Consider the following 13,234-nt stretch of genomic DNA (forward strand, 5'->3'; position numbering starts at 1 on the left):
AGTTGGTTCTATAATGTTTACTTGCTACTAAAAGTTGCATTTGGCATAGTTTTAGAGTTTTAGACTAGTCTGAGTTTATTTTGTGCTCAGATGGAAAATATTATAAATATCCTTCTGTAAGTTCATTCTCTGGTTTTAATAGGACTTAAAGCAAGTAGGGGAGTGACATTTACATTATAACCAGGGCCCATAGTTGCAAGAGCACCTGGCTCTGGGAGTCCCAAAAGTACTACTGACAGTATCTAAGCAGAGCTACTGATGGTGGTAGAACAAGAACGAAATTTATTTCAGTGAGGCCAACACCTGAAAGACAGCCAACTAACGTCTCAAAGACTGTCTTTAATGTGCTAAAAGTAGTTCTCTGTTTATATAAGGAAAATGTGGGACAAAGATCAGTGGGTCCATGCAGGTGGGCAGTAAAGGTCAGGTTGATCATTGTCTTGGAGTCAATTATGTGAGGTCTTGCTGATTTTGGGGCAGTCCCAATTGCTTGAAGGGTAGTTGGTCCATCACAGAATGCTTTGCCATAGGGTTCTCTGCCTGAGTTAAAAGATAAACTGGAGAGAAGAACTTAACTAGTTAGAAAGTACAGATTAGGGTCAAATGGAGATAAAGTCCTCTTTCAACATGTGAAAATTGGCTCCTTTTTGGTGCAGTAAGGCTTGGTGATTTATATTTAAATGCTTGTATGCATGTATGTATGTGTATACTGGAGTTAGACTGCCTGGGTTCAAATTCCACCTTCTTTTCTAACTAGCTGAGTGGCCTTGGTCAAGTTATTTAGCTTGGTTGTATCTCAGTTTTCTTTTTTGCAAATAACAGAGCCTGTGGAAGGAGGTATTCTTGTAAGCTAATACGTGTATGATACTTGACACATATTATTTATTTAATAAATCTTAACTACTATGATGGTGTTGATATACTTAAAGGTTTCCTAATTCCTGGTTTCTTCCTCCCTTTCAAAAAAAAAAAAACAAAAACAAAACACCACTTAAGCAATTGAATGAATATTTATTTTGAATTTGATGGTCCAGTATTCTAAAAGGTTTATTTAACTGGTTTTGATCTTTGTTTCTGCTTATCTCTTCCACATATATCTTCCTGATTATTCATCAGTAAATGCTAGTTTCATCATATTGTATTTTTTCCTTAAATATTTCTTTTCTCCCTGTTGCTTACTTAAAGGATCATGTCTAAATTCAAAGATTTGTGTTCAAAGACTTTCCTCTCAGCCTGTTTTAGCCTTGTCTTCTGCAGCTCTTATTCAGGAGTTATGATGGTGTATTACTCTCAGTAATAACAATATTAGGAAGAACCACATATGCAAGAAGCCATAATCATTAGAAAAAAATAGAAAAGAATATGAATATTTACATCTGTGACATGCTGTGATCTAATATTATTTTCTTACATTATGGTATCTCCAAAATAAGGTCTCTTTATTTCTTGTTAAAGTAGTGAATATACTAGTTAAATAATGATAATGGATGGGTACCGTTTGGGGAGTACACCCTTAATAGGTTTAATTCTCACCACATCTCTGCAAGCTAGACTTGATTAGCATCTGCATTTTATAGACAAAGTGGAGAAGTGTAATAATTCTCCTCTGGTCACAGCAAGTACTAGTGGAGCTGGCATATGAACAGACTTGAAAGAAGATGTCTTAATTTTCACTGTGCCTCAGATGTTCCTGTGCCATATCAACAACAATAAAACAAAGACGGATACCTACCCAGGCTGCTTCTCAGGCAATTTGGGTTTAGTAAATTTGCAGTTGAGCTGGAATTCTGATATACTGCCAGGATTGAGAACTACTTGCTCTAGAATTTGTATTCTTTCAAGTACTATCTTTTGATTATGTGTAAGTGCCTTCCGTTGCTTAAAATTTAATTTTAAACTTTTTGTTACCACAAAGTAATGATTTATGATTTTGTTCTCCCCAATCCATAGAGCTTTTGTAATATTAAGGATCCTTCAGGGCTGGCTACAGCATAGTACTACCTTATCCAAAGGAAAATGGAGAGAAATCAGTAGTAACCTTGAGAAGAATCACTTCCCTGAGCCTCCGAATTACCATTTTTTTTAAAAAGATTTTACTTATTTATTCATGAGACAGAGAGGCAGGAGACATAGGCAGAGAGAAAAGCAGGCTCCATGCAGGGAGCCCGATGTGGAACTCGATCCCGAGACTCTAGGATCATGCCATGGACTGAAGGTAGACGCTCAACCACTGAGCCACCCAGGTGTCCCCAGAATTATCATTTGTAAAATATAGATAACAACCACCTTTCAGAGTTACTGTGAGGATTAAGTACAATTGTGTATATAAGACATGTAGACTGAAGCTTAGTAAATAGTAGGTAATTCTTTATTAAGAAAGTAAATTTATCATCTTAGCTATAAGTAAAGTGACTATATTAATATTGTCGTAAAAAAGTATCATTTTGTCTGGAATAGTTCCATGTGTAGATAATAATAAACCTTTCTTGACTTCCAGACTTCCTGACTTAAACTTTCCAGTCTCTATGAGTAAAATATTGATTGGTACCCACAGCGCAATGAAGTTTTCAGACCAGTAGGCCCAAATTAGTAGATCTATTTGCTTATATTTTACTTAACCAATAATCAGTTTTGTGTATTTCCACATGTATTGGTGCCTGTCATATTTGTTATTACAATCTAGTAATTAGTTCACTTTCAGAATATATAAACTGCTGAAATGTGAATGCAAAATAGAGGGTTTTAAAAAATATATATAAAAATGCAGGATGAATACTTTGAGAAGACTTCATGAAGTCAGTCACTTAAAATTTTTCTGATGCTGTGTGGATAACAGTAAATGATCAGAAAAGAAGTAGGATTGTATGTGAATGCTGCATTTAGAATGTATCTTTAAGGATCTGTTTAAAAAATTTAACTACAAATCTTACAGTTATGAGTATATTTTTTTTATTTATTTGTTTGTTTATTTTTAAAGATTGTTTTTTAGAGCATGCGAGCGCCATGTGAGCATGCACATGGGGGGAGGGGCAGAAGGAGGGAATCCTCAAGCCAACTCCCCACTGAGTGTCACTACTGTGGGCCTGGAATCTATGACTCATGAGATCAGGACCTGAGCCAAAAACCAAGAGTCAGATAAATTCTCAACTGCCTGAGCCACCCTAACTTACAATGGCTGTGCTGTAAGAAAAACAATTGAATCTAGTTAATAGATCCATACGTCAAAAAGTCTTTGGATAATATGACAACATTAGCAAAATTATGTATGGTTTTTGAAAACAATAACACATAAGGTAAGTAGAGTTTTTATGATTCTTCATCACTTTTTTTTTTACTAACTTAATTTTACTGATCTGGTTAGATGAGAAGTTTTACTCTATGTAAAATGAGGATTATAGAATATGATAATTGGTCCCAGAAGAATAATTTCGCTGGAAAGATTAGAATTAGACTCCATTTATTAGCTAAAAGGGCATCCTTTCAAAAGAAATGGATGAATATAGATGTAGGTATCTTGGCCAACCACATGTGATTTGGCACTACCAAGTGCCAATGGTAACAATTTGAAATGTAGCTTCCTGTAGGTGCATTTGGGCAATTGATGTAGTAAAACTAGTACTAATACTGATGATGGTGATGATGATAAAAGTTTGAGATGCTTAAAGAGTAGGGTACTATAGGCGAAACATACACGTTTATTTATGAAATAATAGAAGTTCATTGCTGGCAGTAAAATGAAAAAATTTGTGGAAAATAAATATCACCTAGAAAAACTTTCAGAAATCAGAAGGAAAAAGTGCACAGAAAGTAGGAATTTAACCTGTAGTATGCTTATTTTTACTTAAGAAAAGCCTTTGGACATTAAAAGAATATAGAAGTAGTCTATACACCTAAATATGAACTTACATAAAGAGAGCTGTAATTTCATTAAATCCCATCACATTTTAGTTTTAGATTTAGCCTTTTATTTTTAATTAATATTTATTGTGAACCAGTAAAAAGTAGATTAGTATAGTGGCATGTTAAAATAGCTAATTTCTCATTTCAAGTTTATGAAGATAAAAGCATGTAACGATGCTTGGCACGTAATAAGTTGTAAAGTGTTTGGATTTTTGTTTGTTTTCTTTATTTAGCATACCTTATTAAGAGTATAGACTTTGGAGCCAGAATGCTTATTCAGATCTCATCTCTGCTTCTTTTTAGTTGTGTAACTTAACAAGTTACTGATTTCTCTGTGCTTCAGTTTCCTTATCTGTTTATGAGGAGGGGGAAATTATGTATTCTTCATAGATTATGGGAATTAAATGAGATAGTATATACATATAACATGTTTAATATATGCTTAACAGAGAATATTGTGTTTACTGTTATCATATGCAAATTAACACAAATTTGCATATTTTGAATTCAAGTCTGTCATAAAAGATTGATTCACTGGTAATATAACATCATCATGCTACAATAATAAACGTAGTAATATGGTTCATTATATTAACTTACACTATTAAAAATAATACTATAGGAATGAAAAATGCCATAAAAAGACTGGTTCCAAAAGCATTTTTCCAAAATGACATGTCTCTGCTTTTCAGATTTGTTTGCTGCTTTGGGAAAAATTGGATGCTCTGCAGATCAACTACTTTTAACTCTTTTTATTTTAAGTGACAGAAAAAAGCGGTGCAGAGTAAAGTGTATTAAATATATTTTACATTCTGTATATTCCTATTTTTGATAGTTCTTTTATTTTCTAGAAGGAATAGTTATTTCTTTTAGACCGGTCATCTCTGAGACTTCTGATTATCAGCAGAAGCTAGCTGATCAGATTGATGCTTAATAAATGTAGCTCTGAATCTTAGTCTCAGTAAATAGCAGGTAGTGAATATCAGGTCATTAGAATATTTATTAGTCTGTTATATAACTTAAGAATTGCTATAAAAAGCCCACAAATACTGTAGACTCCTTAATGAAATTAATGACAGCTTTGGTCGTCCAGGAGTAGAATGTTACTGCCAACATGACAGTGGAGCTGCAGTCATCCAGCTTCAGTTCCTGATCAATGAGGTCAGTGAATTGCTTTAATCTGTCCTACTTATATTTGAAATAGGGCCACATCTGGCCTTTCAGATTTCTTGCATGCATTCATACTTACATATTTGAACAAAAGCATATTTCTTATAGGTCACAGCTAATAGCAATTCACTTTAAGCCATCATCATGGCTTAAATAATGCAAGATGCTTCTCAAAACAGTGTTGCAAATAGAATGGTATAAGTAAATCTTTTGGTACAGGGTGCTGCATTTAAATTTTATTTCTTGGATACTGAAAGTTATGTAACACTAAAATCTATATTAAATTTTTTTAAAGATTGAGTTTATTATAAATAACAAAATATACTTCTCTAATGACTTGTTTGCAATACAACCAGGAAACAAAATCCATTAGAAAAGAAAACTGGTTATTGTTCAAAATTGTTGTGTCACTTGAAGTAATTGATGATGCCTTTTTTTTTTTTTTTTTTGATAGAGTAAAGTTAGGAAGAAGCTCAGGAAACTAATATTTTTTTTGTCAGAGTAGATAACATGCTTGCAGGTTTTTAGAAAGTATGAGCAATTGCAGTGACTTGCAGCTAGAGAGTATAATGCTAATTAAGCGAAATAAGTCCGAGAAAGATAAATACCTTACAGTTTCACTCTTGTGGTATTAAGAAACCAAAGGGGGGAAAAAAAGAGGTGAACCAAGAAACAGAGTCTTAACTATACAGAACAGTCTGATGGTTACCAGAGGGAGATGGGGCGGGTGGGTGGAATAGGTGATGGGGATTAAAGAGGGCACTTGTAATGAGCACGGGGTGATGATGTATGGAATTGTTGAATCACTATATTGTACACCTAAAATTAATATAACGCTTTATGTTAACTAATTGGAATTTCTAAAAAAATTAAAAGTTAAAAAATGAGCAGCTCTAAGAATAGATGTTTACTGTACAGAGTGACAAACAGAAAAAGCTGGTCGTTAGAATAAATTACTGCAGAAAAGGCTCTGCTATCTTTATTGTGATGATAGTCTGTGGCCATTCTTTTTGCCCTCAGGTCCTTAGGTTCCATGGAATAAATTCTTAAATGTGTGTGAGAGGAAAAAAACAAACAAACACTTGATACCTTTGACCTTTTGTAAAATGTTTTTATCAGAAAATCAATATGCAATTATGTAGGGGTTTTTTAGTCAGAAGTGTTTTTTTAAACACTGTTTAGTATTCTGTTTAGAACTGTATAATATGCATTGTAAAATGTTAAAATTTGAAGGAAATCACAATATAGAAAGTTGTTGAACCCATTTGTGAGGAGTCAAGATTATTTTTCATATTTTTAAAAATATTTTGGTATGAAATAATTCTGGCACTTAGTTTCAAAACAGAAGGGGTCTGTATGTACTTCCCCTAGCTTCCCCTGATAGTAACATTGTGTGTAACAGTAGTATAATATCAAACCAGGAAAGTGAATCCATATTCTACTATTAGCTAGACTACAGACCTTATCTAAATTTCACCACCATGTACTCCTGTGTCAGTATGGGTGTGTAGTTTTGTGCAGTTTTATGATGCATAATAGATTTGTGTAATGATCACCATGAACAAGATACAGATCAGTTTCATCATCATAAAGGAATTTCCTAAGGCTCCCCTTTTACAACTGGGCCCCCTCCTGCTCTCAGTTCCTAATCCCTGGAGACCACTAACCTCTTATCCATTTTTATACATGTGTTAAGACTATTTCTTAAAGTAGTACATGAACCAATGTAAATAACATACTGCAAACTGATTAAACACCTAAATTTTAGAAATCTTAAGTAATTTATGTTGTTATTCATGCAGGATTCTTTTGGATAGGATTCATCTTAGAGTTCTTGAATATGACTTTTTATTTTACATGGTCAGGTGTTACATTTTGAGTACTTAAAAATGATGTTACTGTTTTAAAAAATGCTTAACAAAATATGAATAATTGAGGATTGCTACAGAAATCTGACAATTGAGAGTAGCTATTTGCTTTTATATTTAGTAGATCGTATGTAGGTAAAGGGACCACTAAGGGAGGTGGTCAGCTGTTATTGCCATTTCGGCTCTATATCTCTATGGTGAAAATAAGAATGAAGAGTACAAATCTCTGATACTAAGAATCTTTGAGTTTCTCTGCTTCAAAGTGATATAGATAAGAGGATGCTTTCTAAGTGAAAGCATATGGACTTTATTTCTGCTCTCCTATAACCATATTGTAGCAGTAGGAATTACACCATAGAGTGGTCTTCATAGAATTTCAAAGGTGGAAAGGACTTGGGGAGATCATTTAATGTAAATTTGCAGAGCTATTTTAATCCTCTTTGATAAATGAGAAACTCTTAGTTTAAAGGAAGGAGATTTTAAGATTTCTCGTAATAACCTGATGAGTGGAATCCTGTTTTGAAATTAACATAAATTTTTCATGTTGCATTTTTATCTGTCAATATAGATGAAAAGTATCTGACTCTTTGGAGGAAAAACAAGCACATGTCTTAATAAATCAACCTTAGTGTAGAGATTCTTAATTCTGTTCACATATCAGAATCACTTCTGGAGATTTTTAAAGATAAACCTGTATAAGTTCTTGCTCTGAAAGTTCTGATTTGTGAGGTCGAGGGTGAGACTTAGCTTCCTCTGTGATTCTCATATGGGGCCAGAGATTTTCTTCTCCATACTTAATATTATTTAATACTATCAGATATTTTAACTTTCTAAATTAGTTGGTTGTTCGATCTTTTGGTTATTGAACTTATAGTTGCTGAGTGCTATCTTTATTTTCTGTATCATTCTAGTAGTAGAGTTATGATCTAGGCATAGTACATTCTAAAGAATTTTTCTTAAAATGGGAATGTTACTTCATATTATATTTTTCTTCTAGTCAAGATGATATGTAGTAGTGGTCAAGTAACTCTAATATTACTTATGATTATAGCTATCAACCGTAATATCCATCTAGATCCTACTGTACTTATAGTTTATAAGATACTAAATTATACTTTAAATTGTTGAAGAAGTTAAAACATTTTGTACAAATACATATAACAGTGTGTTACATCTACTACTAAGAATTTGGGTGAGACAAATGTTTCTGAAAATTAAATCTATTTACTGAAAGTTTTGAAACTTGGGAAGACTTTTTTTTGACAGCTCTTTAGTAACTTTAATGTTTGTAAAATGTGTTCTTTATAAAAAATATTACACTTTATTTTTAAGGGAGCTCTTGTGAGTGCCTTGGCTGATGACACCTTACATTTATGGAATTTACGTCAAAAGAGACCTGCCATACTACATTCACTTAAATTTTGCAGAGAAAGGTAAGAATTCTCTGTTATCCTCAATGTAAGATATTTGCTATTCTATTTTGAAATATGTTCTTTGAATTTTTTTGTGATAGACTTTATGCACAATCTAAGAAATAATTCAAGAACTTCAAAGGATATACAATAGAAAGCAAGTTTCCTTTCTTTCCAGACTCATTTTCCTCTCTAGAGACAACCACAGAAATCTCTTCCATGTCCTTCTAGAAGTACTTTGTGCATATAGGCAAAAATCTTTTTAGATAGTGCTCTTTTTTTTTTTTTTTTTTTGCATAAAGGGAAAGATATTACATATTCTTCCTATAATTTGTGTTTACTCAACAATATATCTGACAGATTGTTTCATACTGGCACATGCCAGTCTTCCGTAGTTATTTTCATAACTGTGTGATGTTCTGTTACATGAAAGTACCATAATTTAGTCAGTCTTCATATGAAAGTACCATAATTTAGTCAGTCTTCATCAGTGGACATTTATATATTTTTTGGTCTGCTGTACATTTTGCTCTGTTGTGATAGTATGATACATATATGTCTTCAACCATTTATAAAAGTATATCTCTAAGATAAATTTGTGGAACAGTTGGTCACAGCAATCTCTTATGACTTGTGAGTTTTGTACTTTGATTGGAAAGACCTTTTTTCTTTTCTTTTTTTTTAATTCCAGTATAATTAACATTCAACGTTACATTAGTTTTAGGTATACAATATAGTGATTCAACAATTCTGTGCATAACTCAGTGCTCATCATGATAAGTTTACTCTTAATCCTCTTTAACTGTTTTAACATTTCCCCATCCACTCCCCTTTGGTAACCAGGAGTTCTCTATAGTTAAGAATCTGGTCTTTTGTCTTTTTTTCATTTGTTTCTTAAATTTCACATAAAAGTGAAATCATATGGCATTTGTCATTCCCTGACTTATATTTCACTTAGCATTGTATACTCTAGATCCATCCATGTTGTTGCAAGTGACGAGATTTTATTCTTTTTCATGTTTGAGTAATAATATTCCATTGTATATTGGAAAGACCTTTTCACCCTAATTTTATTAAACATTCTCCCATATTTTTTATGACTCTTAAAGTTGGATTTTTTTTAAAGTTGTTTAGTCTTTATATACATGGAACTTTGTCATGAAATATGAGTAAAAAATACAGGTTCCCCCCATTGCTTATGAGATCTATTTTTTATGTATATATAAAAATTTAGATATGTTTGCATATATGTGTTCATAAGCATGAGCAGATGTGAGTATATACGTATATGTGCCAAAGTTAAGAAACCTGGGTCTCTGTAGTATCTAAATGCAATGGGGTTAGTGTCTTTAGGCCCTGTCTTCTGTGGAAGTCAGACATCAGACTGCCCAAAGCATATCCAAGGATCAGACCATTCCTGCTTTGATAAATGTTGATCTGTTGAGGTTATATAAATGGGTCAGTTTTTAAGTCTGGCTTTTTCCCCACAGCAGCCCTTCAAAGTAGACAAGCTAAAATTGCTGATGAGAATATAGCAGTTCAGACTTCTTTAGCCAATACCAAGACATGTTGACATTGAATGGTAGACAGAGACCAGAATTGGCAAGGGGTTAATAGCAAAGTTTTCTATTGGGCTAAATCTTGCCTGGAAGATAGGTCTTCTTAATAAGTTGGAATCATGGTTCTCCTTCTTTTAGGAGAAGGACAGCAGTGAAGGAGTTAATAGAAGGAGAAAGGGTTGACATAGGGGGAAAAAGGCAAGCAAAAAGTTAAGGTTCAATTCTTTTCTACCTGCTAGAAATAGGACCAGCCTCAATCTGTTTGGCAGAGTTCCTTAGTCTACTTGCCACCTGGATCAGGGGGAGCCCTATATCAGTTTCAGATGCCACCAAGCAGATGGAGATAGTGATGGGCCTGTCAGTCCCAGAACACATCTTGTGAGTCTCACACCACCTGCTGGAGATAAAAGTATAGGTCTAGCAGAGTTGTTGCCCTGGTGTGATTTTACCCTCCAGAGGGCATTTGACAATGTCTAGAGACATTTTTTGTCACAGTTAGAGGAGAGAGGAATGAACAGTGCTACTGGCTTCTAGTAGATAAAGGCCTGGGGATGCTGCCAAAAATGTTACAATGACAAGGCAGTCAGCTCCCCTTAACAAAGAATTTATCTGGTCTAAAATATCAGTACAAAGTTAGAAAACTCTGGACTCTAGCACATCAAAATTATATCATTTGTTTCATGTAATGCTGTAGAATTTCTCTTACTTTCTACCACCCACTGGAAGGATTCTGTCAGAATGTAGAATTCCAGCAGAAGAATACTTCTGATATCTCATGTGCCAGTGACCTGTCCGTATTTCTCATTAGTAGCATGTGGTCCAAATTCACAAACATATACTATATGTTACTATGTTACTATGTTTCATGGTGAAAGGATCAGAGCTCAAGGAGTCCCAAAATTGTCAGGGTCCCATGATTGTCAGGTATGAGGTAAATCTCCTTGATAGTACTTCTAAGGATGGTCTCTAAGAAAATCTGGTAAAAGTGGGTAAGGAATGGTGAGTTAGTCTAAAAAGTGCCTGTAGGCATAATCTGATAAACAGAAGGCTCTTTTGTGTGCCCTGTGAGAACAGAGCCTTTCTTCCTGATAAATGCAGCCTTAGAGTCCACCATTCCCCTCCTTGGTTGGGTGCTATTATGCAGGGCCCATTCTGCACAGTTGTATGCAATGCTTCTAAAAGTTACAAATGCAATAAGCTGATAGAATTCATAGTTTTGAGTTTTGTAATAGAGTTTACCCAGCTGACCAACAGAAACTAGCTAGTCCCTGTTTGAGGTTCAGCTTCCCTGTGGCCTTCATTAAGGTTAACAGTAAAGAAGGAACTGTAGCATGATACTTGTCCCTTGAATATCTCTTAGGATGAAATCCTTTAAGGTAGCTACAAAGTTGTATGGCAGCTATTGCATCTAAAATGCTAAGGAATGGGCTTGGCGTCTTATGGATGAACCTACTTATATTCTGTCAAGACTAAAGTTCAGGGATCCCTGGGTGACTCAGCGGTTAAGCGTCTGCCTTCGGCTCAGGGCAAGATCCTGGAGTCCCGGGATCGAGTCCCACATCGGGCTCCCTGCAAGGAGCCTATCTCCCTCTGCCTATGTCTCTGCCTCTCTTTTTCTGTGTCTCTCATGAATAAATAAATGAAATCTTAAAAAAAAAAAAAAAAAAAAAAGACTAAAGTTCAGATTTCTTCAAGTGGCAGGAAGGAGAGAAGTAGCATTTGGGAGGAGCCTCATTTTCCTTAGCATCTGGCTGCAGAGCAGAGGCTTCCTCCAGGTGTAGGTTTGCTCATGGTGGCAAGACGTATTCTGCCCCGCAGCCTGAACTCTGTGTCATTCAGAACTGTAATGTGTACCCTGATGGAAACCTTCTGTTACGGCAGCTTTCCCTAGGCAGGAGAAGGGACAAAATCCTAACCTGTCCTATTCTATCTCCCTCATTTGTAGGAATCTATTCTTTAAATAACTGCTTTACATTCAGCTTTTATATCTGTCTCAGTCAGGATAGTTTGGGTTATGCTATAATCTTAATGACTAAATACAGCAACAGTTTATTTTTGCTTACATTATATGTCCTTTGTGGGTTTGCTGGAACTCTTTTCCTTTTCATTATCATTGTTCCAGAACCTGGCTAAGGAAACAGCCAGTCTTTACAGTATTGCCAGTCACTGTAGTAGGGAAAAAGAGAATATGTTGAAGCATGTGTTGGCCCTTAAAGTTTCTGTCTGGATATGATACATATTTTTTACACTCATTTCATGGGCTATGGGAACAAGTCATGTGGCCATCTCTAATTTCACTCATATAACCAAGAAGCAAAAAAAGCTAGAAATCTTGTGAATATTTGTAATGACTATCACAGTGCTTATTGTTGACAAAATACAATAACCAGTAACCTAGTTTTCTCCTTATTTCACAGTGGATTTGAGCTAATAAATTAGTTAAATTACTCCATTTCCATTTTTATGCTATTTGCATTTTTACTTCTGAAACTAGGAAAGATAGGAAAAATGAAAAATTTATAAATATCTATCTCATTATATTTTGAACAATTGTTAAGTAATGTAAACTTAAGTTTTATAATGTCTTATTTTTATAAGCAAATTTTCCTAGTATAGTATAAATTTATAAATAGAAATTGTATGTCGTAAAAAAAAAAACTAGTGATTTAAATTGTATTTTTTTTCAGAATGTGGATTTTTTTCTAGTTTTGACTTTAAAATTGCACTAAAATGCACAGAACTTAAAATTTTCTATCACAAGTGTACAGTTCAGTAGTGTTGAGTACATTTACATCTTGTACAACTGTAATGTGGATATTCTGATAGAATTTCACTTTTTTGGTATTTAAGAAAAAATATAGAAGTCTCACATTTTGGTTTAACTATGAAATTAGGCAGCTTACTTCATTTTTTTGTGTGTTTTCTATCTGCAGAAAATTTTCCTCTGTGTTACATGTAACCTTTATCATTTCTTTTATCTCATATGTTAAAACAACTTCCTCTTATCCCCATTTATTCTATAGATAATTATAGAATGCTTGTTTTGTGCCAGCTTAATGGTAGCTGCTGAGCATGTATTTGTAAACAAGACCAACTTGGGCCTTGCCATTAGGATCTTGGTCAAAGTTAAGATAAGCTTAGCTTCCAGATGCCCAATAAGATGACATTTATTCATACTAAATAAATATGTATCTCAGTTTCCGTAGAAAGATTTTGAGTTGGAGGATAACATAAATCTCCTTGGTTTGTAGCCAGCTTGTACTAATTATCAAGTTTAGTTCTTACTCTCATTGGTTACTTAGCTTGAGATGCAATTTTCTCTATC

General features: G+C 34.0%; 1 protein-coding gene across 4 annotated transcripts in view; it reads left to right on the top strand.

Annotated features, from left to right (window-relative positions):
* The window catches only part of STXBP5 (syntaxin binding protein 5), a 168,151-nt gene that overhangs the window by 19,939 nt on the left and 134,978 nt on the right, over positions 1 to 13,234 (top strand). For all 4 annotated transcript variants that reach the window (XM_072827159.1, XM_072827167.1, XM_072827186.1 and 1 more), the window contains exons 3-4: positions 4,980 to 5,061; positions 8,271 to 8,371. In XM_072827159.1, the coding sequence (XP_072683260.1) occupies positions 4,980 to 5,061; positions 8,271 to 8,371 (183 nt within the window). The remainder of the gene's footprint in view (positions 1 to 4,979; positions 5,062 to 8,270; positions 8,372 to 13,234) is intronic.

The sequence above is a fragment of the Canis lupus genome, chromosome 1 (genome assembly GCF_048164855.1).
Source record: "Canis lupus baileyi chromosome 1, mCanLup2.hap1, whole genome shotgun sequence".
Lineage (NCBI taxonomy): Eukaryota > Metazoa > Chordata > Mammalia > Carnivora > Canidae > Canis > Canis lupus.